This window comes from Patagioenas fasciata, chromosome 5, assembly GCF_037038585.1.
Source record: "Patagioenas fasciata isolate bPatFas1 chromosome 5, bPatFas1.hap1, whole genome shotgun sequence".
NCBI classification, from domain to species: Eukaryota; Metazoa; Chordata; class Aves; order Columbiformes; family Columbidae; genus Patagioenas; species Patagioenas fasciata.
The window spans coordinates 11498267-11525236 of NC_092524.1; the positions used below are offsets into that span (position 1 = coordinate 11498267).

General features: G+C 36.0%; 1 protein-coding gene across 11 annotated transcripts in view; it reads left to right on the forward strand.

Annotated features, from left to right (window-relative positions):
• SBF2 (SET binding factor 2) overlaps nucleotides 1-26970 on the forward strand; it is a 268580-nt gene that overhangs the window by 224706 nt on the left and 16904 nt on the right. For 6 of the 11 annotated variants that reach the window (XM_065838442.2, XM_071808909.1, XM_065838443.2 and 3 more), the window contains 8 exons: nucleotides 1163-1359; nucleotides 4962-5099; nucleotides 6199-6294; nucleotides 11328-11399; nucleotides 13746-13930; nucleotides 15633-15809; nucleotides 18794-18895; nucleotides 20113-20298. In XM_065838442.2, the coding sequence (XP_065694514.1) occupies nucleotides 1163-1359; nucleotides 4962-5099; nucleotides 6199-6294; nucleotides 11328-11399; nucleotides 13746-13930; nucleotides 15633-15809; nucleotides 18794-18895; nucleotides 20113-20298 (1153 nt within the window). The remainder of the gene's footprint in view (nucleotides 1-1162; nucleotides 1360-4961; nucleotides 5100-6198; nucleotides 6295-11327; nucleotides 11400-13745; nucleotides 13931-15632; nucleotides 15810-18793; nucleotides 18896-20112; nucleotides 20299-26970) is intronic. The other 5 variants (XM_065838445.2, XM_065838446.2, XM_065838447.2 and 2 more) reach the window with 3 other exon arrangements.

Here is a 26970-nt window from a genome sequence, read left to right on the forward strand (position 1 = left end):
ATGGAAGAAGGGCACATAAGAAAATACTAGGTCCTTTCTCGTTTTCTGACATATCTAGAGTAACAGACTAACAACTGGTTTTGTTTAGCCACCATTGAGTACAACACAAATGAAGGGATTAAATCTGTGAATTTTCGTTATGCTTTGAACATTATGCTGACAACTCGTTCCTCCCCTAAAACCACCAGTTTTTAATATTCTGTAGGATTTTTTTTTTAAATATAATTAATATCTGAGTGGATTAAAAACTTCAGTATATAAATACTTATCTAATGCCATATTAATCTTGCTACTGTGTTTTAAGAAATAGATCATAAATATTATGTAGATGGATTATGTTTGAGGGCAGTTCAGTAATTGTCAAAGAACTAAACTTTCAGGAACAGTGTATATTGTAGAGGAACAAAGTTGTTTAGTAAGTACTAACTTTTCCCTGCTTCTTGTCTTAGTTTCTTCTTAACATATGATATTGGCACTTGGATATTTTTTGGAGGAGATAGAAAATAATCTTTCATATTGCTTGAAGCCTTCTTTCACTAATAGGACCATAACTACCATCTTGCTGGGTTTTCTATTTTTAAAGCTATTGTATCAGTGAATTTGTTATTCTCTCAGTGTATTGTAGTGTTTTAAAAAGTACACAAAAATGCAGTTTGAAATACAGTGTTCCAAGGAATCTGACTGTAAAATTTAAATGTATTTTGACATAAACCAAAAACTATTGTTTTAGTTGTGATACTCTAGGCAATCTAACATTCTTTCCTTTCAGTTCTCATATTTCATCTACAAGTGTCAAAACAAAACTAGTGCATCATTTGCATGACTCAAAATTCTCTTTTCTGTCATGCTCAAAAATATGGCTTCATTATACTGACAGAAAAGACATATACTAAGAAGAAAAATATTACCAAATCAAATATAACCTTAACTGGAGACTAGTAATGATAGCCTTACAAATTTTTCATAATGAAGGTTGTTTTTAAAATGTAGTTTTCTTTACAAATTAATGTATTTTTTAGGATTGGACGAAGAGTGAGAGTTACTAATTAAAAAATAAGGTGTATTTTCATTAAGATTTATATTCAACTTCTAATTTTAGGAATGTTTTTTGTTGATTAAAATTTTGAAAGCAATTTTAACTCTTCTTCATTTGCCAATGCAGTTACCCTGGACTCCTGGTAGTACCTCAGTCTGTCCAAGACAGCAGTCTGCAGAGAGTTGCTCGCTGTTACCGCCACAATCGCCTGCCAGTTGTCTGCTGGAAGAACACTAAAAACAGTACCCTTCTACTTAGATCTGGCGGCTTTCATGGAAAAGGTGTTGTTGGCCTCTTCAAATCCCAAAACACACATACTACATGTGAGTTGATGCAGCTAGGCTTTCTGCATAAGAAATTTTAGATAGAAATACTTATTTTTCTAGACTAAATCGGGATACAATTGAATCAGAAGTCTCAGGATGTGAATGGTTTTCTGATATTTTATTAGTTCAGTTTAATTACTGTATGTCAAGAAGCAGATTCTGAATGGTATGAAAGTGATTTAAAAATGTAAATAAGTAATTTGAAAGATAATATATGTACCAAAAGTCTTTGTTAAAAGCTGGCATCTGCCAAATTCAACCCAAATTTCCTGTTTCCCTTAAATTATCTTTTTCCTTTGCACCAGTTTATGTAAGGAGTGTATGTTTTCCCTCTTAGTAGAGAGGTTTATATAAAGTATTAGAGACATCATAACCCACTGGACTTTCTCATGTTTTCCATTGTAATATTACTTTAACTTTTCTCTTTCTTCCATAAAGCATAGACCTGAAAGATTCTAGTTGGGAGTTTTGCATTAATTAAACTTCTTCCTTTGTGTGATCATGATTGGACCAGCACAAGCTTTGTCAGAATAGTTAGTTTTTCAAAAGAATAGAACATATTGGGGCAACATTCATTTTGGAAGGAATGTTAGTTGGCTTTCATGGATCAAAGGCAGTGTTTAGGATACTTATTATGGCTGCCTGGATTTCCATCTCTTATGCCAATAATTTCTTCAGACTTAATTTCATGCCAAGAGTGAATTTGGTATGTGGCTGAAGAGGACATCAGTTTTGTGTTTCATCGAACTGATAGTTATTTAGAAATTGTTCCAGAATTAGGCCATAATTTTTCTTTTTTTAAAAAATGTGAGGTAGAATTGGAATACCAGGAGCTCATTAAGGTATCAAAGAGATTCCTTAGTCCTATTTATGTTTGCATTTCACCCCAGTATGACTAAAACACAACTAAAGGGTTTGACTCTACTGAATTGCTGTATGGGACCAAACCACAGGTGCAACAGAATTGTATTTTTCTAATATCTGTCCACAAAGGATTATTAACAGGTGTTTGAATCTGATATGGAGAGTATGCAGATCTTTTCAAAAGTTCCTTTGAAACATGAAAATTGGTTTCTCAATTTCACTTCAACCTTTCTGGGAATTCTGGTCAGCTCCCATAAAGGAAGACCATTAGATTTCTTGTATGTAGTAACATATCCAAGAGAACAGTTATCTTGATGCAGTCTGCATACTTGATTATATTAGGACCTGTTGTAAGATAAAGCTGGAGAGCCCTGCAAGCAGGCATACAGAGCTGATGCAATCATATTGCATTACTAATCAATGCATTTAATTCCTGGGATTTAGGAAATTGTTACTGGGGTCTCCATCCCCATCGTTTGTTGAAATTCATGCTGTTGTGATGACCTTCATGTATGATACACCACTTAAAAGATCAGCCATTTAATAGAAATACCTGTTCAGTTGTGCGGGTAAGGGATTCATGCTTTGAGTCACCAGTAGTCTTTCATCTTTTTAATACAGCTGTTAGGCACTGTGTGAAGGGATGATTGGTGGTAAGGATGAAGGGCAAATTTTCTATCACAAGGACATTATTGCCCTCAGCCTTTAATTTAGATGTCTGCCCAGTTCAATAACAGACTTTCATGTAAGTCAAGCTTTTTATCTCCTGAGTGTCTTTTCTAAAACACACAAAGTAGTCTTCACAGAGTGAAACTCTTAAGTGCAAGTTGTAAGGGCATTATCCTTCCATGTAGACATTACATTTCCTTTCATTTAAATAAAATTTTAAGTCCTAAATTGACTTTTTGTGGCATTGCTGCAAGGACTAGGAGACGCAGAGATCATTGAAGTGGATTTCAGGATGTGTAAACCCTCTTTGAAGAGCTGAAGAGAAAATAATCTTTTTCTTCAGGCTCGTTCCACTTTGTCAGACAGAAACAGCATGTTGTTTCCTGCGAGTACATTTTGTAATCACTTCCTAATTGTACTTCCAGTTCAGATACTAATTTAACAGAGCTATCTTGAAATTTCTTTTGCCACCTCCAGCTAAGCAGGTTGCTGTCTATTAGTCTCCAGCATAGAAACTGATTGGATCATCACTGGAGAAAACTATTTATAAATTACCATTGTGCTTTGTCCAAATGTGTTCAACCAAATTCTTTGACTCTCTATCTCTTATTTCAAACCTCTGCTCTTGTCACCAAGATACCAAATCCTGGTTTAAGCAACTATGAACTTTTTGTCCTATAGCAAGTCCAGAGGTGGCTGCATTAAACTAGAATTTAAAAATTTTGGCATTTGAAAAAAAATGTGACTCATTGAGGCTGGACACTTTTTTGTCATCATAGTATGGCCCAGAACCTGGCCTTCATCTCCTTCACTTCCTTTAAGTTCTTGTACCTGGACACAAATGGGTGGTGTATTTCTGTTTGGGTTGGTTGTTTGTTTGTTTTTTCCTTGATTCTGTTTTTTTATTATTGGTTTCTTAACTTATTTAAGTCTTAAGATTGTCTTAAGTGGATTGTCTTGTTTAACTTCAGTGCTTTCTCAGAGCATCATAACTTCTCATCTTGCTGCTTTTTTTCTCCTTCCTCTGTTTTTAAACTATGTCTGTTTCCTCTCAGGCTTTGCTTTCATCCAGTCTTTTGCAGCCAGTTCTCTCTTTCTTAAATGGTCCTTCTCCATGTCTCCCGCAACATAAGCAACATCAGTAACAGCTGGAAAATTATTCTGTTTCTGAGATCTGTAGACTAGTCCTCTGAAACTACTTGCACATAAAGGATTATTCAGAGAAGGAATGTTGGTTCTTACAACCATACAGCCCCTGTTTCTACAAGTTACCCAAGCATGGGGGAAGACACTTCCTCATGTTACCTACTGGTGAAGGAGCCAGTGGACTGTCTCTAGGGAACAGGATCATTACTTTTCATAAGTGGAGATCCCTTGACCTGTGCTATTCAGGTGTGCATGTGTTGTCCGTCCTCGTTCCTCTCTTACTTATTCCATTAGAAAGGTCAGATTCTGGGGGCAGGGCACCTGAAGGATGTGTCCACTGGTGTCTCTAAATGCAGCAGAGTGCATGAACACTGGTGTATACTTTCTGTAAATCTCGAGGAACCTCCACTTACAGGTGAGTAACCTTCCTTTACTGGAATGAGGAAGAACTGATTGAATGTTGAGTGTAGTTTTAGCTTACTTAAAAAAAAAAGTTTTATCTGTTCTATACACATTTTTTTTTAAGGCTGAAATTTGCTGGCAAGTAGCACAAACTTAGAAATGTTACTTTTTATTCTGAGAATGAAGGGAAATCTACATCATCTCCAATCTGTTTGTATTGATCACTGGCAAACAGTCAGTGTTTTAAGTATTATATTAACCATAGGGTAACTGACTCTTTCAGAAATTTGGCTTTGTGGAGTAGAATGCAAGAGAACAAGGCTGGGTGCTGCTCTGCAGCCAGGTGATGAACATCTAAGCATTTTTTGTCATTAAAGGGATGGCATTTTGAACCTTTTATAGACACACCATGACATTTTCAGTGCTCTGCTTTACACAGGAAGCTTTTTATTTTGCTATTTTATGTATTTATAAATGTACTTGTATTTTAATGTATTCCATTCTTCTTGTGACTCTAGCTCCTGCTTCTTTAGAATCTTCAAGCAGTATAGAACAGGAAAAATACCTACAGGCCTTACTCAATGTGATATCCGTCCACTGCAAAATGAATGGCAGTAACACTCTCACTGTTAGACCAACAATTGCTCTGTCTCCAGGTAAAATTGGTTTACATAGTGCTTTTCTATGGCTAAGTTGGAAAGTGAGTTTTCTCCAGTTTGGTGTTAGTTCCACTTGTCCCATATGAACTCTGTTTTTTCTTTATTGTTGCACGTTCCAGATAGCTTATTCACTCTAAGTTTCAGTGAATGTGTTTTCTGTATGTAAAGGATGTTTATAATCTTTCCCAAAATATTTTTCAGGGTTCTTAATCTGACAGTAAATGATCATTCACCTCTGGGGCATTAGTACTTTATTACAATTCTGGAACAAATAAAATTAATTTCTCCAGAATATCAAGATTCCAAACCTTTCCAGGTTTTTTCTTTTATATCAAATGCAACGATTACATTATTTAACAGAATCAAAATTAAAGATCCACTTTAAAGTCTTTTATAACAAATTAAGTATATTGAAAACTGTATATTGAGTGCCGAATTGAAGAGAATGTGAAATACTACTCTATTTTATATAATGAGAAAATACCAGATTACAGCTCAGATTCTATATGAACAGACGCACTATTTAGCTGCAGCAGCAATGGAAGACATGTAAGCATTTTCATGTATGTTACATATTCATAATAGGCTTTTAATGTCAGTTCTAAGTAGAGCTTTACTTGCAGTGAAAACTCTTTCAAAGTGCACTATTTGAGTTATGCATATGTGAAACCATGAAGAAATGAATCCATGCTTTATTTCAGTTATTTTGTGATGAAACCTGGTAAGGTTTATGTGAGGGTAAGCCCAATATATTAGAAAGAGGAGTATGTTACTTGAATTGTGTCTGTCTTGTCTTATTCAGTTGGTGGTAATTGACCTAATATAGCCCAACAGAGGCTTTTCTTGTAAAATAACACCATTTCCAAAGTGTGCATGCTTTGCTTCATTTATCGTAAAATATGTTGATTGCTTAGCTGTATCTAACATCTCTGTACTGTTGCCAATGTATACATGTCTTAAAAATATATCTGAAGGACAAAATTGGCAAGAATTAGCTGTATTGTGTGAAAAAGGGCATTTTTATCAGTTATGCTAAGTGTTAGTCTGAGTAACACTGTAGTTTTTTAATCTTCTTTCTTTTTTTGGCTGACTTTAGGCACTGAGACGAGGGCTTCAAGAATGTCTACTGTATTTAAGCAGGTAGTGCCAGGACACTGGGATGTAAATCTATCCAGTAGCTTTGCTCAAGGAGGTTAGTAAGACTAGCTCAAAGTCTATTATTTGAAATAATAAATGATAACAAAATGTTAGTGAAACAAAAATAGCTACGCTGCTTACCAATTCATTACGCTGTGAAACAACAAAATAGAAATTACAGATTAGCCTCAGTCCATGACATTAAGTATCTAGTTTCTGTTTAAGTCCTTTACTTACCATTGAAATAAAGTTCATTTCATGTTGGAATTCAGTAGAAAATGAAACACTCAATTAGGAATTATGTTTCTAAATACTTAGTGATTCGTACATATTTTAATTTGTCTAGAATGTGTGGCCTGAAAAAGCATATTTTATATTAGGATAAAATGTGCTTTAGAATCTCCAATTATAGATCATTCCAGCATTTGGCTGAAGATTGCCGATGCTTCATAAAGTTACTAATAATCTCTCAGAATAGTTTTACTCTAGGTGAAGGACAGAATTATGTGGCCAGGCTGTAATAAGTGTGTTCTTCAGGAATAGTTATTCTTGGGTACAGGGACTCATCAGTGTCACTTCTGCAGGAGGCTTTCATTCTGTGAACTAGATTCCAACTACTTTTACTCTTCTAGGCTGCTTGAAGGTTAAAGGGGCCCAAGATAGTTGGTTAGTGTTCAGGGACTGTTTCTACTGAGTACAAAATCAGAGCATCCCAACACATAGGAAGTCAAGGAAGGGAGCCAGGAGACCTGTGTGGTTAAACAGGGAACTGCTGGGTGTGCTCAAGTGGAAGAGGAGAGTATAGATCATGGAAGGAGGGACTGGCCACTTGGGGAGAATAGAAGGCTGTTGTCAGAGGGTGTAGGGAGGCAACTAGGAAAGCTAAGACCTCCTTAGAATTAAACCTGGTGAGAAGGGTCAAGGACAACAGGAAGAGCTTTTGCCGATACGTGGCAGATAAAACTAACACCAGAGGCAATGTAGGCCCGCTGATGAACAAGGTGGGTGCCCTGGTAACAGAAGATACAGACAAGGCAGAGTTACCGAATGCCGCCTTTGTCTCTGTCTACTCTGCCAGAAGCTGTCCTGAGGAGCCCTGTACCACTGAGGCCCCAGAGGAAGGCAGGACAGTGGAGGAGTTTGCCTTGGTTGATGAGGACTGAGTTAGGGACCAGTTAGGCAATCTGGACATCCATAAATCCATGGGTCCGGATGGGATGCACCCGCGGGTGCTGAGGGAGCTGTCTGAGGTCATTGCTGGACCGCTCTCCATCATCTTTGCCAAGTCTTGGGAAATCGGAGAGGTGCCTGAGGACTGGAGGAAAGCAAATGGCACTCCAGTCTTCAAAAAGGGCAAGAAGGAGGACCCAGGTAACTATAGACCGGTCAGCCTCACCTCCATCCCTGGGAAACTGATGGAATGACTTATCCTTGGTGCCATCTCAAGGCATATCAGGGATACGAGGGTCATTAGGGGCAGTCAGCATGGCTTCACCAAGGGGAAGTTGTGCTTGACCAACCTCATTGACTTTTATGAGGACATAACAAGATGGATGGATGATGGCAGAGCAGTGAACGTGATCTACCTTGACTTGCGTAAGGCATTTGACACAGTCTCCCACAGCATCCTTATAGCTAAACTGAGGGAGTGCGGTCCGGATGACCGGGTAGCGAGGTGGACTGCGAACCGGCTGAAGGGAAGAAGCCAGAGAGTCATGGTCAATGGGGCAGAGTCCAGTTGGAGGCCTGTATCTAGTGGAGTGCCTCAAGGATCAGTACTGGGGCCTATATAATTCAATATATTCATCAATGATTTGGACAAGGGAATAGAGTGTACTATCAGCAAGTTTGCTGATGACACGAAGCTGGGAGGAGTGGCTGACACACCAGAAGGCTGTGCTGCCATCCAGTGGGACCTGGACAGGCTGGAGAGTTGGGCAGGGAAAAATTTAATTAAATATAACAATAGAAAGTGTAGAGTCTTGCATCTGGGTAGGAACAACCCCAGGTTCCAGTATAAGTTGGGGAACGACCTATTAGAGCAGCGTAGGGGAAAGGGACCTGGGGATCCTGGTGGACAACAGGATGACCATGAACCAGCACTGTGCCCTTGTGGCCAGGAAGGCCAATGGCATCCTGGGGTGTATTACAAGGGGGGTGGTTAGTAGGTCGAGAGAGGTTCTCCTTCCCCTCTACTCTGCCCTGGTGAGACCACACCTGGAATATTGTGTCCAGTTCTGGGCCCCTCAGTTCAAGAAGGACTTCGTGAGTAGTGCATTTACCATCTTACAGAGCAAATGCGGCTCAGATTTTCAGAGGTGGGAGTGAGAAAAGCCATGACATACCTCATCTGAAATCAGTTAGACCTACTTTGGCCTGCTGACATCCATTCCAACCGAAAGTATTGTGTAATTAAAAAAAAAAAATGTATCTTCATAGGGGGAGGAATTAAACAATTTTGAAGATAAAAACTTTCAAAAGACAGGAGGGAGGAAAAAAGGAAAATATTCAGAGCTGTATAGAGAGGTTATGTGAGAATAGCAGGATGGAAGAGAGGAGGGGCAGTTGAATGATGATCACCAAAGAATGGAAAATTTTTTATTCATTAATAATTTTTTTTCATTAATAATAGCATATGCATATATTTCATGTCTAAAAGTTCTGTTTATGCTCTCTGATCACTGTGTTTTGGTACATGGAGATGAATAAACATAGTCCAAATAAACATTTATTTGGTCAAGCAAAATGGCTGGGGACCTCAGAGAACAGCAGTTAATCGTGTCTGGAATTGTTTGATAAATTGATGGCTGTGCCCAGTTTGACTTTGTACTGAAATAGTGAAAATGCTGGATAGCTGACAACAGACATTTGGTTGTATTTCATCGTCTTGTGTAGGGACAAAAGTGCCAACAGTGAAGTGGTGCTGAGGGGCGGTGAAGGTGCTTCTGATAAGTAAGGGAAAGCTTGCTGGTTGACTGTATGGAAGTTGTCGTTTGAAGATAAAAGGATTACGGAAATAACTGTTGCTGGTTTCTGGGGTTAGAGTTTGTGGTAAGTGTGATAGGATGGGTTCGTTGCTACTCAGTGAAGAAAAAAGGAGTCTCAAGGCAGTATTAGGTCACAGATGTGTTGTTTTGTTGGACGTTAAAGTCTCTTGGCTAAAGTTCAGCAGCAATCGGGAAGAGGGCAGAGAAGTTATCTTGTGTCTTGCTGGATTGGTGCCACACCTGCTCTATATGTCTGAAAGGTGTAATTACAGCCTGGTATCTGCAGTTGATTCACAGTTCAGCAGGATACATGAGGACTTTGCTGAAACATAAGAATGTTTGACAAGTACAAGGGGAGCCCTAGTGAAGGTGAGAAGTTGACAGGGTAAGAGAGAACAGTGGAAGGGAATATCTCCCTATAGAGAAGTAAACACTACAGGGTTTAGATTAGCTAACTGAATTCTTTTAGAACAAACTCTAAAATACACACAACATATAGAAGCTCTAAAATTGTTATTCTCAAATAAATTGATTAATGTGATTTATTATTGCAAAGTTTTTTACTACTTTTTCACAGCTAGTTACACTCCCCATGTGAAGTACTGACACAAGACTGCGTGCAGAATCAAAAATACAGAGTTTTGGTCAGCTGAAAAAAAGACCTATTTTGTGCAGGCACTCTAAAAATGGTGATTTCCCTCTCCCTCATATTCCTAAGAATAACTCAAAAAGCAAAAAAAGGGGAAAAAAAGACAATAGAGTTAGCTAGTTACTTTATCATAGCAAGCAGCTATGGATTATGCACAAAATACAGCAGCAATATTTTTATGGTATTGATTCTGGATCCCTCTTTCTTTCCTTGTTTTTATTCTCACGCATACCATCGCTCAAAAAACAGGTTCATCCATGATACACCAATTGAAAATGATATTTTCTGTTTTGTGCCATATAATGCATTTTTAATACACATTCATTTTATGTTTAGGTTAAAAGATACATGCCAGTGCTCATTTTTAAAAACCATCGTTGTTCTGAATGCTCATCAGTTGTCCTGAATATTTGTGTCTATGTCAGATATGGTTGTTAACTTTATCTGAACGTTGTAACAAAGTAGTTGCCTAAAGCCCAGTTAAGTTGTTTCTGCACTGAAATACTTGGCCAAATACTTACATTTCATAATATATTTTCATTCTTGGACCTTTTTTTGCAATACCCTGGTTGATATCTTTCATAAGAATTCTAAGTTCACTAAAAATACATACCTTTTCCTCTTATATTGCTTTATAAGTATAGTGTGGTTCTACAGAACAGCACTTCCTATGTGGCATTGTTGTGGAATTCAGTAAAATAAAATGCTTTCTCAGTGCGATTTGCTGCTATCAGAAAAATACTAGGTTGTTTATAATTAATAAATACAGACTAAGCTCAGACATAAAAGCAGGAGACACTAATACTTTGCACATGTTTTAATAGAATATTTGTATTAAAAGAAATTGCTTGTGTTGATGTGGCTTTCGAGCCAAAAATACACCCGAAAATGCAAGCATATAAGGCTCCCACTGAGTATGGCAGATATTACATGTGTTCTAAATTACATACTTTTACACAGTCCTTTAAAAATCTTTGTAGGTGTATAGAACTAAATCTTGTACTCTGGTTTGATTTTGAGGTCCATCAAATTATGTATTTAAAATAGACTAAAATTGCACTAAGGTTTGGGATTTTTACTCAAGCTAACTTTCAGCTGGATAGAAACTTTCAATAAAGTATTCAGCAGAGTGATTTAATAATTACATTTCCTTTGGTTCTAATTATGGAAAAACACATGATGGCTGTACTACGTGTTTGAAACTATTGCAATGACAACGAAAATTTGATAAATGGGTACTTCCCATTTTATATTGGTTTTCTGGCTTGACTGATGTTTTGTCTTGTGACGACTAAGATTTGTGCTGTCTGATAAATCATGTACTATAAAGAAATTCAATATATACTAAATCTTTGGAAATTAATAAGTAACCCTTTTCTTTTCTCCTGCAATGTGTCTCGCTGCACTGTGCATTCCATTCCTCCTCCTTCTGTCTTAACCGTTATCTCCCAGTGCTTGGGTACAGAGATAAATGTTTCACTCATACAAATTCCAAATCAGCAACTAAGGGAAGAGTCCATCAAGGTACTGTATTCTGTGTCCTGAAGCACAGTCTTTTCTACCATCTCCATAACTACTACAGTATCTTAATACACACTAAAGTGATACTGACAGAAACAAGTCTTGATTCTGCATTAACAAAATTTTGGGTTTGGTTTTGCTTTAGTTCAGTCTTGTGGTTTTATTTTGTTTTGGGTTTTTTTTAGCCACTGAACGTATGATGCAGTGACAGTGATTAGCCACACGCTTCACCATGTTATTTAATAATGTTAAGATCTAATGTGGAGTGATATGTAGAAAATTTCCTGTCTGAAAATTTTAAACAGCAGAAAATCAATTCTGCTGAAGAGCTTTTAGTACTCCTACTGCTTTAGTGAAATACCTAAGAAATACTGGTACCTAGTCCACTTTCTTTCCAAAACCATTGTTCATGTTAGTGAACAGGGAAAAACTGATTTCTCCTGAATCAGAAAGTCATAATAATGCCAAATAATGAAAGCTAGATACTGCTAACAAAATTAAGGCAAAAAACACTAGGCAAAATTAGAATAGAAATATAATGGAAACATGATGATGTCTTTTAATCACTGTTGTCCATCACTGGTAAACATGTTCATCTGCATGTACTTGCAACCTGCTTTGTTGCTTTTGATGTTCTACAGGCACTAATGATGGCCTTCATTTGTAAAATGTTATGAAGTATGACTGTGTATTTTTGTGTGTATCATCTTAGGGGACAGTTGCCCATGTTGGAGCTAGCATGTTTTCATACCAAATGAACAAGAAATTATTTCTCTTATCAAATACTTCTGCCATTTTTACTTGCTAAATTCTTTATTACTTCATCTGTAGTAGTTCAGATGTGAAAGAAAAGTTTATACTCAACATAAAACTTGACATGAGTGGTATTTTATAAAACTGACTGACTTTGAAGTGGAAACTGTTTAGAACTGCTACCAATTCATAAATTCTGAGCCAACCACTCTCAGTTACTCCTGTTCATTTGCTCACACCTAAGACTAATAGGCAGACAGGCAGACAAGCCAAACTGTACGGATAAATCCCTGCTGAGGATTACTGTACAGAATAATTCTTTAATAGAAACATAATCCTGCTTCTAAAAACCAAAATAAAATTATTTTGCTGGTTGAGCTGTCTCAGGGGAACTTTATTGCCATCTGCAGCTTTTTTCCCTTATGCAAGAAATGTTAACTTTGCATATTATTGTATTGTACTGAAGGGGTCTGAGGGTTTTTTTCATACTGTATATCTAAATTTCTACTACTATGTGGTATTTCTGGTGCCTCTTTTGGATATCTTGCTTCACAGATTTATGGACAAGAGGCTCTTCTGATTTACTGCATATTGGGTTAAAGAATTTCACACTTCCATTTGAATGCCAAATTTAGTATACTTTAAGGGATTTGATTTGCAAGTAGTGCTATTTATATTCTGAAAACGAAGTACCTTTCACATACTTCACATTAGACACACAATAACAGTCTCACAAAATCATTGTTATTAACCGAGGCACGAGAAACAGAAAAATATTTACTACTTGTCTTTTTTTTTGCTGCTACTAAAAAGGCTGTGGCAATCTGGTTTATCACTACCTAATCTTATGTTGAAATCACAGAACTTACTTAAGCAAGATCAGACCAGAGTGGTGCGGTGGGAATTACCTCCTCTGGAAATGACAAGATAGCTGCATCATGGCATTCTGTATTTTAATCATGGCCTTTCAAGAGTAGATGTGGAATACTTTATCTTGAAATGTAATATTTGAATTGATCACCCTTAGATACGTCTTCATTATAATACAATATGGTTGATACCACTAGATTGTGTAGGGCAAAACCAGCACAAGAATTCTAGGTAACAGGGAACTTTAAGAGATACTATTTCAATTTTTGAAGAAAGTAATTAAATAATATTCTTGCTACTTAGATTTCCAAAATAATATGCCTTTGACAAGGAAATACATCAAATTTTTGTCCCTACTTCTGAAAAGAACAAAACTAGCAATTTCATTTCAATGTGCTTACATGGAAGTTAATTACTTGCAAGCTGTGATTCTTTTTATTGTTGTATCAGTGATATCATAGCAACCATTTTCTCTACAATAGAAAGTGCTGTGCTGAGTTCGATTACTATCTTAGGTTAAATGACAGTGCAGTAGGATACTTTTGACAATTTTTGCTATGAAAATATTTATTTCCAGTATGTGTTCTTAATTATGTGGTATGAGAGGTACAAATGACATGTGTAAGCACTCTGCTTTCCAAATGATGTTTTAGCATATGCCTTAATAACTGTGTTCTCCTGTGCCTCACGCAAAGAGGTTTTTAAATATTTTTCATCTTTATGAAGGTGTATGGGCGAGTCTTCGTTCAAGCAACCGATTTATCAACACGCAAACTCCATTCATTGATGTTGGTGCAAGACTTGCAGGGAAAGATAACGCCACTTCCTACAGTAGCAGCACTTTTCTGCAAAGTCAGCTTTTGAGACGGCAAGCAGCCCTCTATATATTTGGAGAAAAATCTCAGTTACGGGTAATGGCAATTTTTTGTTTTATTTGGCTTGATTTTAGTAACGTTAATGTTTTTACAAAACAGTAAATAATATTTAAGATGAGGTGAATGGGTAACACTCCTAAAGGTGTAAACTTTTACGAGCACTCAAACTGGGAAAGACGTGGCTAGGAATGGAACACACTGCCGGGCAACAGAGCATCCAGCAAAGCCTTCAGGATCAGAAGCCACCGTGTGGTCGCCGTGTCCCTGTGCTGGCGTTGCAGAGAACAAGGGCCGCAGTCTGGCTCTGCTCAGCGGGGCTGCCATGAGAAAGATGGATGATGGGGCTGTAGGCAAATGGAGTGGGTTGACGGAGCGGCAGTGGAGCTTGCTGCCCCTTTCCGCTATTCCAACAGAAGTGTTAGAGTTCTGTATCTGTAAACTTAATTATACCTAAATACTGCTCTCATTGGTATCTCTCTAGCCTATAAGATCAATTCAACTTTTTGTATAAGGAAATCTTGTTGATTTTTGACTGTAAAGTATTTTCCTAGCTCTTGTTAGCATCCTGCTAGCTTGGCATTTGCAGGCTTTGTAAAGGGCTTGGCAGCATATTCATTACTGGTGTTAATTCCTGTGAGGAATTCTGCTAAATATAATTTCACATAAATTGGTGATACAAACAAAAATATGTAACATTTTAACATATTTTAAAATATGTAACATTTTAAGGGAATTTTGCTACTTTTCTCAATAGCTTTTATCATACATTATTACAACTGAGCATTCTAAAAAAAACAAAAAAAAAATTGGTAGTTGAGCTATTAGATTTATTTTTGAACCATGCCAAAATATAAACAAAGGTAAATCCAGGCTTTTACTTTGGTACATTTTCACTTGGCATCCTGTGAAGCAGCTTAATGAAGATTATTTGCAGGCCAAGTTTAATTCCATGAAAGAGCAATTTCTGAAGAAAACTGCTGTGAAGATCTTCAGTGCTGCTTCATACATGAGAATTGTTTTTCCTAATTATGTTCTCCATAGTATCTTTTGCATCATAGTTCTTTTTTTTCAGTTAGCTAACTTGATCCCTTAATTTGGTCTTCCTCTTTTACTGCTCATTTTCTAAATGCAGTAAATAAAACCAAACATGAAGAATTCTGCTAGGAAAACCTCACATACCCCTTGGAAGTTATGTCAGGTATTCCCCAACTGCTGTTCTGTGTTGAACTGTCTCAGTGTGCAGTGACTGCTTAGGCCAGTCAGGTAGTTTGCAGTTTTGGGGGTTCTTTTTGGATTTGGGGGTTACTTCTTTCCTGCTTTTTTGAACCACTAGAATCTGTCCTGCACTGTTGGTATGTCATCCATACAGTTATTTTAATTTTTATTTATTTATTGTTAATTTGCCCTTAAAATCCTAAAGGAAACACATTATATTGTACATAAAGAACTCAACACATTGATCGATCAAGTTTATTTTTTTACTACTATTATTACTGTTACAAACCTAACTGCTCTGCAGTACATTCTGCTGTTAAGAGTAGTAGATGGGTACTTTGATACGGTACATTTTGCAAGTGCTGTAAGGATTTTTATTATCCTAGGCAGATGTTTAACTAAACATTTTTTAATTAGGAATTGAAATATTTAGTAATAAAGCAGGCAAAACACCGAGATTTGATGAAACTGTTAGTGAAAAACATGCTTGCCTTTTACATCTGCTGTTGTCCTTTTCACATAGGGATTCAAACTCGATTTTGCTTTGAATTGTGAATTTGTTCCTGTTGAATTCAGTGACATCCGACAGACAAAGGCAAGCTTTAAAAAGCTGATGAGAGCTTGTGTTCCCAGCACTATTCCTACAGATTCTGAGGCAACATTCCTCAAAGCACTTGGGGAGTCAGAGTGGTTCCCACAGGTAATTTATATGACAGGTACTTCTAATAATCTATATGCAGTACTACTTACACAAAATAAATTTCAGGCTCTTTTGACAGAGAACTATTGTTTTCTAACCAGCTGTTCTTCTCTGTTTGCTGTATTTATTTTGCATACTATCAATTTTGTCATTACATAAGCATGATTTTAATACAATCATAACATTTACAAATGTCAGAGGCATTTTTTATAACATAATTTATGGTTTATAACATGGAATGTGTACACAAGTAGAGATGACTAGTTTTACTGCCTATATAAATTTATGGTCTTGGTTATAACTGCTTTTTTCTTATTTTATATATTTTAAAATTCAGGGGAAAAAAGTACAGAAGAATAAATGAGCCTTTTAATTTTAAAGTTGATATCCTACTCCTCATACATGTTCTAAGCCTGAAATTCCATATGCACAAGTATTTAACAGATAAGCTATAATCTGTTACCCATTGTGGGATATGGGAAAGTGTTTGCAGGGGAAAGGGACTTGTGTGTGTGCTCAGCTGTTCTCTCTGAACCTGTTCCATTACTGCCCTGTCACATGTTCCCTTACATAAAGATTAACCAAACGAAGGCAAGACTGGAAGTAGCTTTGTAAGATTCAAATTAAGAACGATGTGGGAAAGTCAGCTCTTTGTAAATCTAAAACCATTTTAATGATAGTGAATGTTTTTAAGTTGCATATTATGTTTGGAATCCTCTACTGAATAAATTCTTCTCAAATGCAATTAATCACAGAAAACAGAACAGTCTCTTATGCTGATTTCTTAAGGAGGAAATACATGTGAGTAACACGGTCATTTCAGTAATTACGCATCAAAAAATGTACTCCTGGTTGAAATGTGCTACAGTACAAGGAATGGCTAAACTTCTTCCCTTGAGGTGTGATGGCTCCTCAGAGAGTACAGGAGCTGGACCTTGCTGGATCTGGCCACCACATTGTTCAGGAAGGGGAGAAGTGGGAAGAGCTTGAAAACTTGACTCCCTCAACATGTGAACATGAGCAGATTGATAAGTAGTTAAATGAACAGAATGTCAGTTGGATGAAATAAACACCTCCCTATAGCAGCACAGAGATCAAGGGGAGACTGTAACAGTGGACTTACTCTCTTTTGGCATCTTTGAGAGGAAAAGTAATAGTCAGGACTAGATCATAACGTCACACACTAGCTGTGTGACATTTAAACCACGTTTCTGTGGTTTAAATCATGTCATATCTGACTTATGTGATAAAGTTGATTTATGACTGATTTAACACATTTTCTGTTATTCCTGTGAAAGGCCATAGATCTGTCATCTTGGAAGTGTGTTTTGATTGAATTAAGCTTTCCTCCCCTGGGTATCTGAGGTTACTACATAGTATTGATTTTAACACTACACAGGCTAAATATTTCTAAGGATGTCAATACGTAAGGAGAAATTTTAAATGCTGCCCTATTTTCTGAATACAAATTATAAAAATCGTATTTTGCATTTTTTTAATTGAATCTGTATAACCAGATTGCATATCAAGTTTCTTCAAGAAACAGATTTTCTTCTATTGCCTAAGAATGTATAGAAGAATAAACAAACTACTTGGTTTTAAAAGTTGTACTCTTTTAAATCTTTTCCTAGTAAAAATTGCAGGAAAATTAGTTTATTTTATTTTCTAAGTAATGAGTACAAGAATGTTCAGAGGAGTTTTCCATCACAATTTCCATGGTAATATTCATGGGACTGAACTTTTGAAATAAGGAAGAAATCAGACTGCCCTAAACAAGGATGAATGTTCTAGGGTTTAACTGTTGTTTGGTTGATCTTTTTTGCTCTTATTTTCTACAATTTAATTTTGTTCTTCCTGAGTCACTTTCCTGTGCTTTCTGTACTTTCTAAACTTAAGTTCCTTCTTTCTAAACTTAAGATCTCTCTTGCCATCTTTTGTTTATTTGTTTTCCTATATCCCTTTCTCCCTTCTTTCACACCTTTATGCTTCCTACTGCTGCTATTGATTGGATTGTATTCAGTGCTCTGCAAAGAGCAGTTTCATTCTGCTGTGAAAAACTGAATTTCTTACATATTGTCTATTATGTTGTTTAACAAGAATGCTGTCATAATATGACAAAAATGGTAGAAACATCATATAGATTTTTCTTTCAGTAATATTAATGTGAAGTCTCATAGATAAAATTTCTTAAATTCACCTAAATTTTTTAGCTTGCTTACACCTCTCATGTTTGAATCAATCTTATTCAAGTCAATAACCCTTCCTGGAGAAAATAACTAATGTACCTGCTCAAGAAATTTCAGTATCCCAGTGTAATTAATATCAGGATGCAAATAATGAATGTGTCCTTTTTCCATATGTTTTAGCCAGTCTGACCAAGAGCAAAGTATGAGAAACACTGTTTAATTTACCTAAACTATTTCCAGATTATAGAAAGAGAATTTTTCTGTGTTTGTTTTTGGGTCATGATTTTGTTTTTTTCATCATCATTATTAGTAGTAGTAATATTAGTATTAAAATAATGAATTTCCAATTTCCATGAAATTGAGCATTAGAATTACTATCCTGTAAATATCTTACATGGGTTCTACCATCAAAGTACTTAGTGACTTTATGGAACCTTAACATTTCACAGGAAATTACTTGAGTGTTAAACGCAGGATGGAATTTCTCTACAATAAATCTATCAGCTGTGTTGTTCCCATTCTCCTTTTTATGACAGCTATTTTATTACAGCAGACATTGGTTTTAATAGTTTAAGTTCCTGTCTTCATGTCTTTGCTTAGTTTTGCAGTTAAGATGAAAATCCTAAGACTGTTATGTTTATAGCTTTCTGATCTGTTACATCAATGCATTTCTCTGTGCTATATGTAGATTTTTAGAAAACATATTTAAATATTAAATATGATCAGATTCTATTTCTTGACAATATCTAGAAATTTATTTTATACTTGACTATGTTACTTATCTGTAATACTTCATAGCTTCACAGGATAATGCAATTGGGTGTGATCATCTCTGAGCTCCTGGAAAATGGTTCTTCTGTTATGGTTTGTTTGGAAGATGGCTGGGATATTACCACACAAGTAAGCTGCTACTAAAACCTTGAAATAGCCAAATATTAAGCCACATATCAAGAAAAGACACCAGGCAAAACTTTTTTAAACAAGTGACTGATAATTTGGCGTAACATTAATAAATTTCTGTTATGGCAGCCGAGGAAACTAGAATGCATGAATCCTTGCATTTATTTGCTATTTACACCATGAAAAAGTTCCATAAAATGAATTTGTTCCAAAGGTCCCAATGGACTTAGAATTCTAAGGCTTAGACATAAAATCTACATTCCTGCACCTGACCGTATGTGAGAATGAAAGCTGCAAGTTGCCACAACAGATCATTTATCTTTGTAAACATAGTACACTTTAAACACAGGAGGGAAGGAGAGGAATTCTTTCTCTTGCCATTCACTTTCCATAAATGAAGTTAGGAGACCACACACAGGGAGAAGACTAAATCTGTGCCAAAGTGACTGTAACACCTGCTGCAAGGGCAGATCACCAGAACAGATAACTCTGTGAAACAAACTAAAAACTAGGTGAATGAAGACCTGCTGCCTCATCTGATGAATGCATTGTGTCCATGTAGTTGCTTCATAATGCAGAAAATAAACACAATCATTCTAGTAAATAAAAACTTCATGTGCAGTCAGCATCTTGATACCAGGTAAACAAATCCACAAAAGAATGTTAACATAATTACTGGAATCATTGTTAAACAATTAAGAATAGAGAAGAGGACACACATTGCTGCAAGTAAAGAAGTCTGTGCTACATTTTAAAGTCTCCTGAGATGCTGTCTATAAAAACAAGCTGAAGTTGGCTAGTGAGCACTATGACATGGCAACACTGCAGAAACTCTAAAGTCACCCTCAGGACCAATTCTTTGCTGAGGTAGCTGATGCTATTTTAGCCATGTTTATTATCCTTATTTTATTAATAAAAGTGGGTTTATTTCAAATGCAATTTAAATGTAGTCAGCATTACAATGACTTCCGAAGTCTGTAGTTGCTCAGGTTTAACTTTTGCAGATATCAAAAGTCTCAATTTAATTGAAACTTTTTCATGTGAGATGTTACTTGTTTTATTTCATAAAAATACTCAATGTATGTAGTAAAATACTTGTAACTGAATTTATATGAAGGCTTTTGTTTCCTTGAACTACAAACAGATTATGAAATATTTATATTCATTGACTAAAAGTGTTCTTCTAACTTCTTAATATGTCTTGTCTTGTGATCTAGGTAGTATCTTTGGTGCAGTTACTCAGTGATCCCTTCTATAGGACACTTGAAGGTTTCCGAATGCTGGTGGAAAAAGAATGGCTCTCTTTTGGTCATAAATTCAGTCAACGTAGTAATCTGACTCTCAATTGTCAGGGTAGTGGATTTGCTCCTGTTTTCTTACAGTTCTTAGACTGCGTGCATCAGGTAAGTCAATACCTAATTCTAGTTTACAAGAAGAATTCATTAATAAGTGTGTAGATGCCACTATTTCAGATGTTATAGACAATGGTTTGAGGGCAGATGTAGTAACATCCTTCTCTAGGTTTTATTAAAGTGAATGGATTTCACCTCAAGAAGAGCTGAAATGGTTGTCTAGAGGAGACTGACCATACACACAAAACAGACAAAGAGGGATGGTTGGTATTATGGCTCTTTTAAGATCACTTATGAAGAGATTTCAAACAGAAGTTCTTTAAGCTTAAGACTGGCTCTTGAAAGTCTGAAGTACCTTTGTTCAGGAGAAGAAATTGATTGATTGTTAGTGCAGCTGGGGCTGTTCAGCCTGGAGAAAAGGAGGCTGAGGGGAGACCTTATCACTGTCTACAGCTACCTGAAAGGAGGTTGTAACATGGAGGGTCTTGGTCTCTTCTCCCAAGTAGCAAGTGATACAACAAGAGGAAATGTCCTCAAGTTGTGCCAGAGGAGGTTTAGATTGGATATTAGAAAAAAATTCTTCATGGAAGGGGTTGTCAGGCATTGGAACAGGCTGCCCAGGGAAGTGGTGGAGTCACCATCCCTGGGGGTGTTTAAAAGGTGTTTAGACGAGGTTCTTAGGGACATGGTTTAGTGCTAGAGTTAGGTTAGGTCATGGTTATGGTTGTACTCAATGATCCTGAGGGTCTCTTCCAACTGAAATGATTCTATGTTTCTATGAAAATAGGAGCTTGCGTAGTTCCTGTTGTACATATGTGTTTCTTTTCCAACTTCTGTCATTTTCCTCACTGAAAAAGCTGAAAATACTCCTGGACATTATTAAACTGTATTAAAATTTATGGATGACTGTCTCACGGAGTATGACTCTTAAAGGACCAGCCTTCTTCCTGGGAACATTCATAGTGAATACTTGCATGAAGTAGACCCTGGGAGTCAGCAGGTTGACTTACTTTCCTACCTGAAGCAAAGTCCACACATTAAATAACTTACTAAACCAGTGAAAAAACATCTTTAGATACCTATGTGAGACTGATAATGAATCGGCTTACAAGAAGATGAGTAAAGACTTACTGAAGAACATGTTGCACAAAAGAAAAACTGTGTCCAAGTGTTAAACACTGACAGCCATCATTATTGCTGTCTTGCAAGTTAATAAATCCTACACTTGGAATTCGGTTCAATTCCTACAGCTTTTCCCATTAGAAAACCTTAGAAGTATTTGTCACATCTCCTGTTTTGTTAATCTATTTCCCAATGGCTGTTGTACTCAGATTAGTTTCAATATGAAATGAGGAGATTTCTCTAAAGAGAATCAGTATTGCATTTTTCGTTCAAACAAGTTAGTCTGCCCAGTTGTCACCCTAACTATTCCTTACAACAGCTTAAGGTTATTGCTCCTTTTCTGAAGTAGAAAAAACAAATTCTTGGTTGCAATGGCTACAACAGGACAGAGCAGCCATGTCTTCCAATATTGAAGCCCATCAGCTTGGTGGTTCATTCAGTTATGTGTGTAAATCATTCGTCTGGAGCTGTATTCTCTCAGCTGTCAGGTATGTTCCCCAAGCTTTAATGAGGTGACTGGATAACACTGTCTATTAGTAGAATGGAATAGATGGAATAAACCTACATTTGATTTCTGGCAGTAGACGAGTTTTGAAATGAATCCCTCCAGCATATCCCATTTACCATTTGTTGATGTTGGTTTGGTGCATGTTTACTAGATTTTTCTTGAAATAATTTAACCCAAAAGTCCTACTGTTATATACCAAATGCTCACCAGCTCTTAAAAGTATCTGAACCAGTGATTCATCACTTAGTTTAAAACCATGGGGGTCATCAGTGTGCAACGGGGTCATCAACTCAACTGGACTAAACCTAGTCCAGAGTAAAACAAAAAATGTTGTTGTCCCCTGCCAGCTGCAGGGACCTCAGCACCAGCTGCTGGAGGCTGTTTGTTTGTCTGCTCCTTTTGCTCTGAATTACTTGCTGTTAGAAACGTAGCCTACATCCTGTTTCTGACCCTGAAACACTTTGCTCCAGTTTTACTGTAATAAATCTTAGAAAGCTGGCGTAAAGAAAAGCAAGGAAATTATCCACACATACCTGTACAGTATGTTTTTCTTGAGTGCAGAGGTCACAGAAACACTGGAAATAAATGGGTTATCCACAACCAAGATAAAATTAAATCCAAGGATTTGGGTTTATTGTGATAAAATAGAGTGTACTGTGTTTTCTTCACTACAAAATTATTGATTTCTCTTTAAGTTATGTTTAACGTAATCTGCAGTTCTAAGAACATGGAATAGTGGATTATAATCATTCTGGCTTTAAAAGTTGGAATGTAATGTAGAGTAGGATAAATCCCTGCTGTTAACAACTGTCAGATAAGATTTTGATTCAAGCTGCAAGGTGTGTAAAACATTCCTACTATACATGTGAATGTGTCAAGGAAATAGAAGAACGTTGCCTTTGTAATTCATCTCAGATAACAGCTTTGATGCACGTCACTAGGTATCTATCTTTAAGATGCAATATAGTGTATACAAGTTATTAACAGCTACATTTTACAGAAATATCTGTATTTTCTGGCTTTTGGTCTTAAGCTATGTCCATGTGCCCTGGCTTCAGCTGTACCAGCAGAGAGATGACCTCCTACAGGCATCTGGAGCTATTCAGCACTTCTCTGGTGGAGATAACAGACTTCCAGCCTGGTGGCTGGACCTGCCTGACTTCTCCAATCAAAATGGTAGAAAAACTTGATAAAGGGACCATCTTATTTTGATGGGTGTAGATTTAGAAGCAGTTCAGCAGGTCAATCTGAAGGAGGCAGTAACTTCTCATGAGGAAAGATAGGGCTGTCTAGGCGTTATAGTATTTTCAGCCAGTGTTTACTTCAGCCTAGAAAAGACATGGGAACACAGCTTTACTGCATAATCAGTGTAATATAGGTAATATAGATTTGTAGATTTATTAGAACAAATCTTTAAATTACTTACAATCATATTTAGAATGCAACTCTGAATTAAGTTTTCTAGAAACAGACTTACAAAGGTTAGTCTTCTAACTCATGATAGCGTAGTATTGACTTACCAAATTCTAACACTATGGTTGTAAACTCTAGGGAAATTACTTTCGAAGTCAGAACGGTTGAAGTTTGCTAGGAATTTTCTATGCAAAATAAATTTACATAACATTTATACTTGAGCATTTCTGTTATGTTTCATTGGTTTCTGTCAAACTCATTAGACAACTACAGAATCCAATTAGACTGCAACTTGACCTTGAAGTGTAATGTATTATGATCAGTTTTTAAAAATTGCCTATTCACTGGGAATAAACATTTGGCTCTTTCAAAATATTTTTAACCATTATGGGCTCAGCATACTAGGTGCAATAAATAGTCACCATAGAAACAGTATGTGCATTAAATGTCATGGGTTAAACTAAAGATACAGAGAAAACAAATGAAGCAGGAATTCCTAAATTAGAACTGCATCATCTTGTAAAAAGTCATTGTTTATGCCAATATCTCCAGGTGTCAGCTGAATTATTAATGCAAAATCATTCCTTTACAATAGCAGCATCTGGCAGATGCTGTCTCTGCTTCTAAGAAGACTGAGTTTATGAAAGTGATGTCAGTGCAGAAAGTTTTTCCTATTTTTCTTCTATTTTGTAATCTATTAAATATAATTAAAACAGAATGATTTTCTGGAACTGACTTGTTTTAAGCTCAATAAGGAGCACCCTGTGGAAGAGCAGGTGAGTGCGCTACTCCCATGGTAGATGTATTCAGTCATTCCATTGTTTGCAGGAGTAACCTCTTAGTGATTAGTAGCACAGGACTTTCGGAGTACCATATTTCTTATTTAATTAAATATTTATATATAATGAGATTACAAAACCAAAATATATTGGAAAACTAAGGAAAGCTAATGGAAGTATTGGAAAACTAAGGAAGGTTGATAGAAGTGTAAGATTATTAAATACATTTAGGAAGACAGTTAATTGGGAACATGGTGATTTGAAAAAGAATTCTAAAATACTGTGTTTCTCTAGTCATAATATTAGAAACACTATCAGTTTACTCAGGTTTTAAATGTTCATATATTGTGGAGATTAAGCATTTTAAAAGATGTTGCAGTTGTAATTTTCAAAGATACCCTGTCCTTGTAGGTTTATCTTTCTAGGTGGTATGTGTTTAAATCGTAAAGTATAAAACATCACTTCTAATTCACATGTAAATTTTTAGTATATCCCTTAAAATCAATTAATTAACTGGAATAGCACCAAAGAGTTATCAGAAAGAAATCAGTTGTATTTAACCTCAACCTAAGTGGTTACATTGCCTGTAGTAATAAAAATCTTTCTTCTATGTTTATTTGTAATTGCTTAAATGAATACAAGTATTTTCTCTGATGTTAAGTTTCTAATTTAGCCCTTCAGATGATGGAACTGTATTTTATCAAGAGCTTTTTTACCTGATAGCTCAGCCATGTTTTCAATTTTGCAGACTGCACTGCAGCTGAACAAATCCTCAATAACTGGTCACTTCACCTGGCTGTGGCGTCTTTCCCATCTCCAAGTGTGCTGAAATCAGCCACAGCCATTAAAACACAGACAATAACAATAACTACAATATTCATCTTTATCAAATAAATGTTTTAGATCATAGTTGTTTTCAATTAGAAAGTAAGTTAGATTATTATAACTTCACTTACTTGTAGTTCCAGAAATGGGATCACTCACAATACCTAGATCAATGACAGGATTTTAGTAGCAGCTTATTCTTTTAAGTCTTCAAATGCATTAAAATAATTATTGGACCATAAGTAGAAATTAGGACCCTGTATAAGTCATGTCAAATAGCAGAATGTAGCCTTTCCTTCTTGCAATATATTAAAGAAAGTTTTTCCTGTCACAGAAGGTAGAAAATATCTACTGAACTACTTGTATATGTGTCCATATGTGTCTGAATGCACACACATATGCAGAGGTTTTTGGATTTAAGATCAAAAATATATTGTGTCATTTTTGAACAAAATTAGTGTACTATGCTTACATTTTACTCTAATACATGCCAGAAAAAATAATTTATTTTTTATAAGGAGAACTAAAACCTTACTTTGGCTATGAAGTTGAACTCTTGAATTTATTATAGAAAAAAATTTGCTGAGCTTTATTCTTACAGAACAGTGCAGGAATGTAGTAATTTGTAGAGGGGGTAAATTAAGTGCGGACATATTGAATGGAGATAGTTTAAAGTATCTTAGGATCATTTTATTTGCCTACTCTCAAGCTAATATCAAGATACGATAACAACAAATTGTCTGACTGAAATGCTGTCTATGTGTTTATTAGGTCCTTTGAAGAGATTTTCCTGTCACTGTTGTGCTTTCTGTAGATAACCTTTCCTTGCTAAATGCATATTTGTTTTCTTTATTTAGCTGGTTGGTTGGTTGTTTTTTCAACTGGCACATGTGGAACTCTAAACATCAAGGAGCTTCAAGTAGTCCAATACTAGTTTCTATAAGTACTAAAAAAAAGAAAGTGTTTCTCTCTTGAGGAACTGATAGGCAGAGATTAGAGAGAAAAGATGGAATGGGAGAATGAGAGTGGTGGGAATGCAAAAGACAAGACAAGGGAAGATTGCAGAACTAAATGCATTTTACAAGTTTGATGGGAAGCCAGGTAAAGCACAGTGGGACATATTGCAAATATGAAATTAAATCAGCAATTTATTTTTTGATTGCACACTGCACTTACTTTGTAATTGGAAATTTTCAGTGAATTACCATGCTTAATTCAGAAGATAAATATCACAGTTCATAAACTTATTTGCAGAGTAAATTTGAAATTTACACATGAAATTTCTGTGAGCAATATCTCATCAAGTTTAACTTTAGAATCTTGAATTTTTATGGATATCAAGTATAAATATTATCAATAATTAAAGCTAAAAACTTGTGCCATGAATATTAAACTTAATGCTTAGAATCTTACACCAGGCTCTTTCTGATGATGTTCAAGAGGAACCAATTGTGAAGAACCAACCGTCTCACATTGCTGACATTCACTGGATTAGATAGATCTCGAGCCTAACTGAGGATAACAATATGCTACATTGTTTTTAGTGTTTTAAAAGAATAATGACAAGACACCTCCTCAATATAGGTTTTCTTTTTTCATACTGTAATATTTTGATGCATATTTTAAAATGGACGAAATACATGAAGACTAGCAAGTACTTCAGAAATCTGTTTCAATAATGGTAGAAGGACTACCATTTGCAGTGTTACCTCTGTACATGTCTGCTCCATTGGGCTCTGAGCAACAGCAAGACATCTGCAGCAAAACCTTCCAATGAAAGTTTGATTTCCAGCTGCACCCAGGAGTAGCATCTTTGACTACTTGATTACTTTGAAGAATCTTGACTTTTGTACAGAGTATAATACTGCTTATTATACAGTACACTCTATCTGCTCCAACACATTTTTTTCAGCATAGACAATACATTAATTTGATTAGCTTTAAAACACTTTGAGACAAAATGCGGAAGGTTTTGTACGTACAGAGAAGACAGTTGCCTATGGATGTATTTGTTGTCATCGTTCACAGGGGAATTATTTTGCTGTCATATTTCACATTGTTATTTATTACATATGT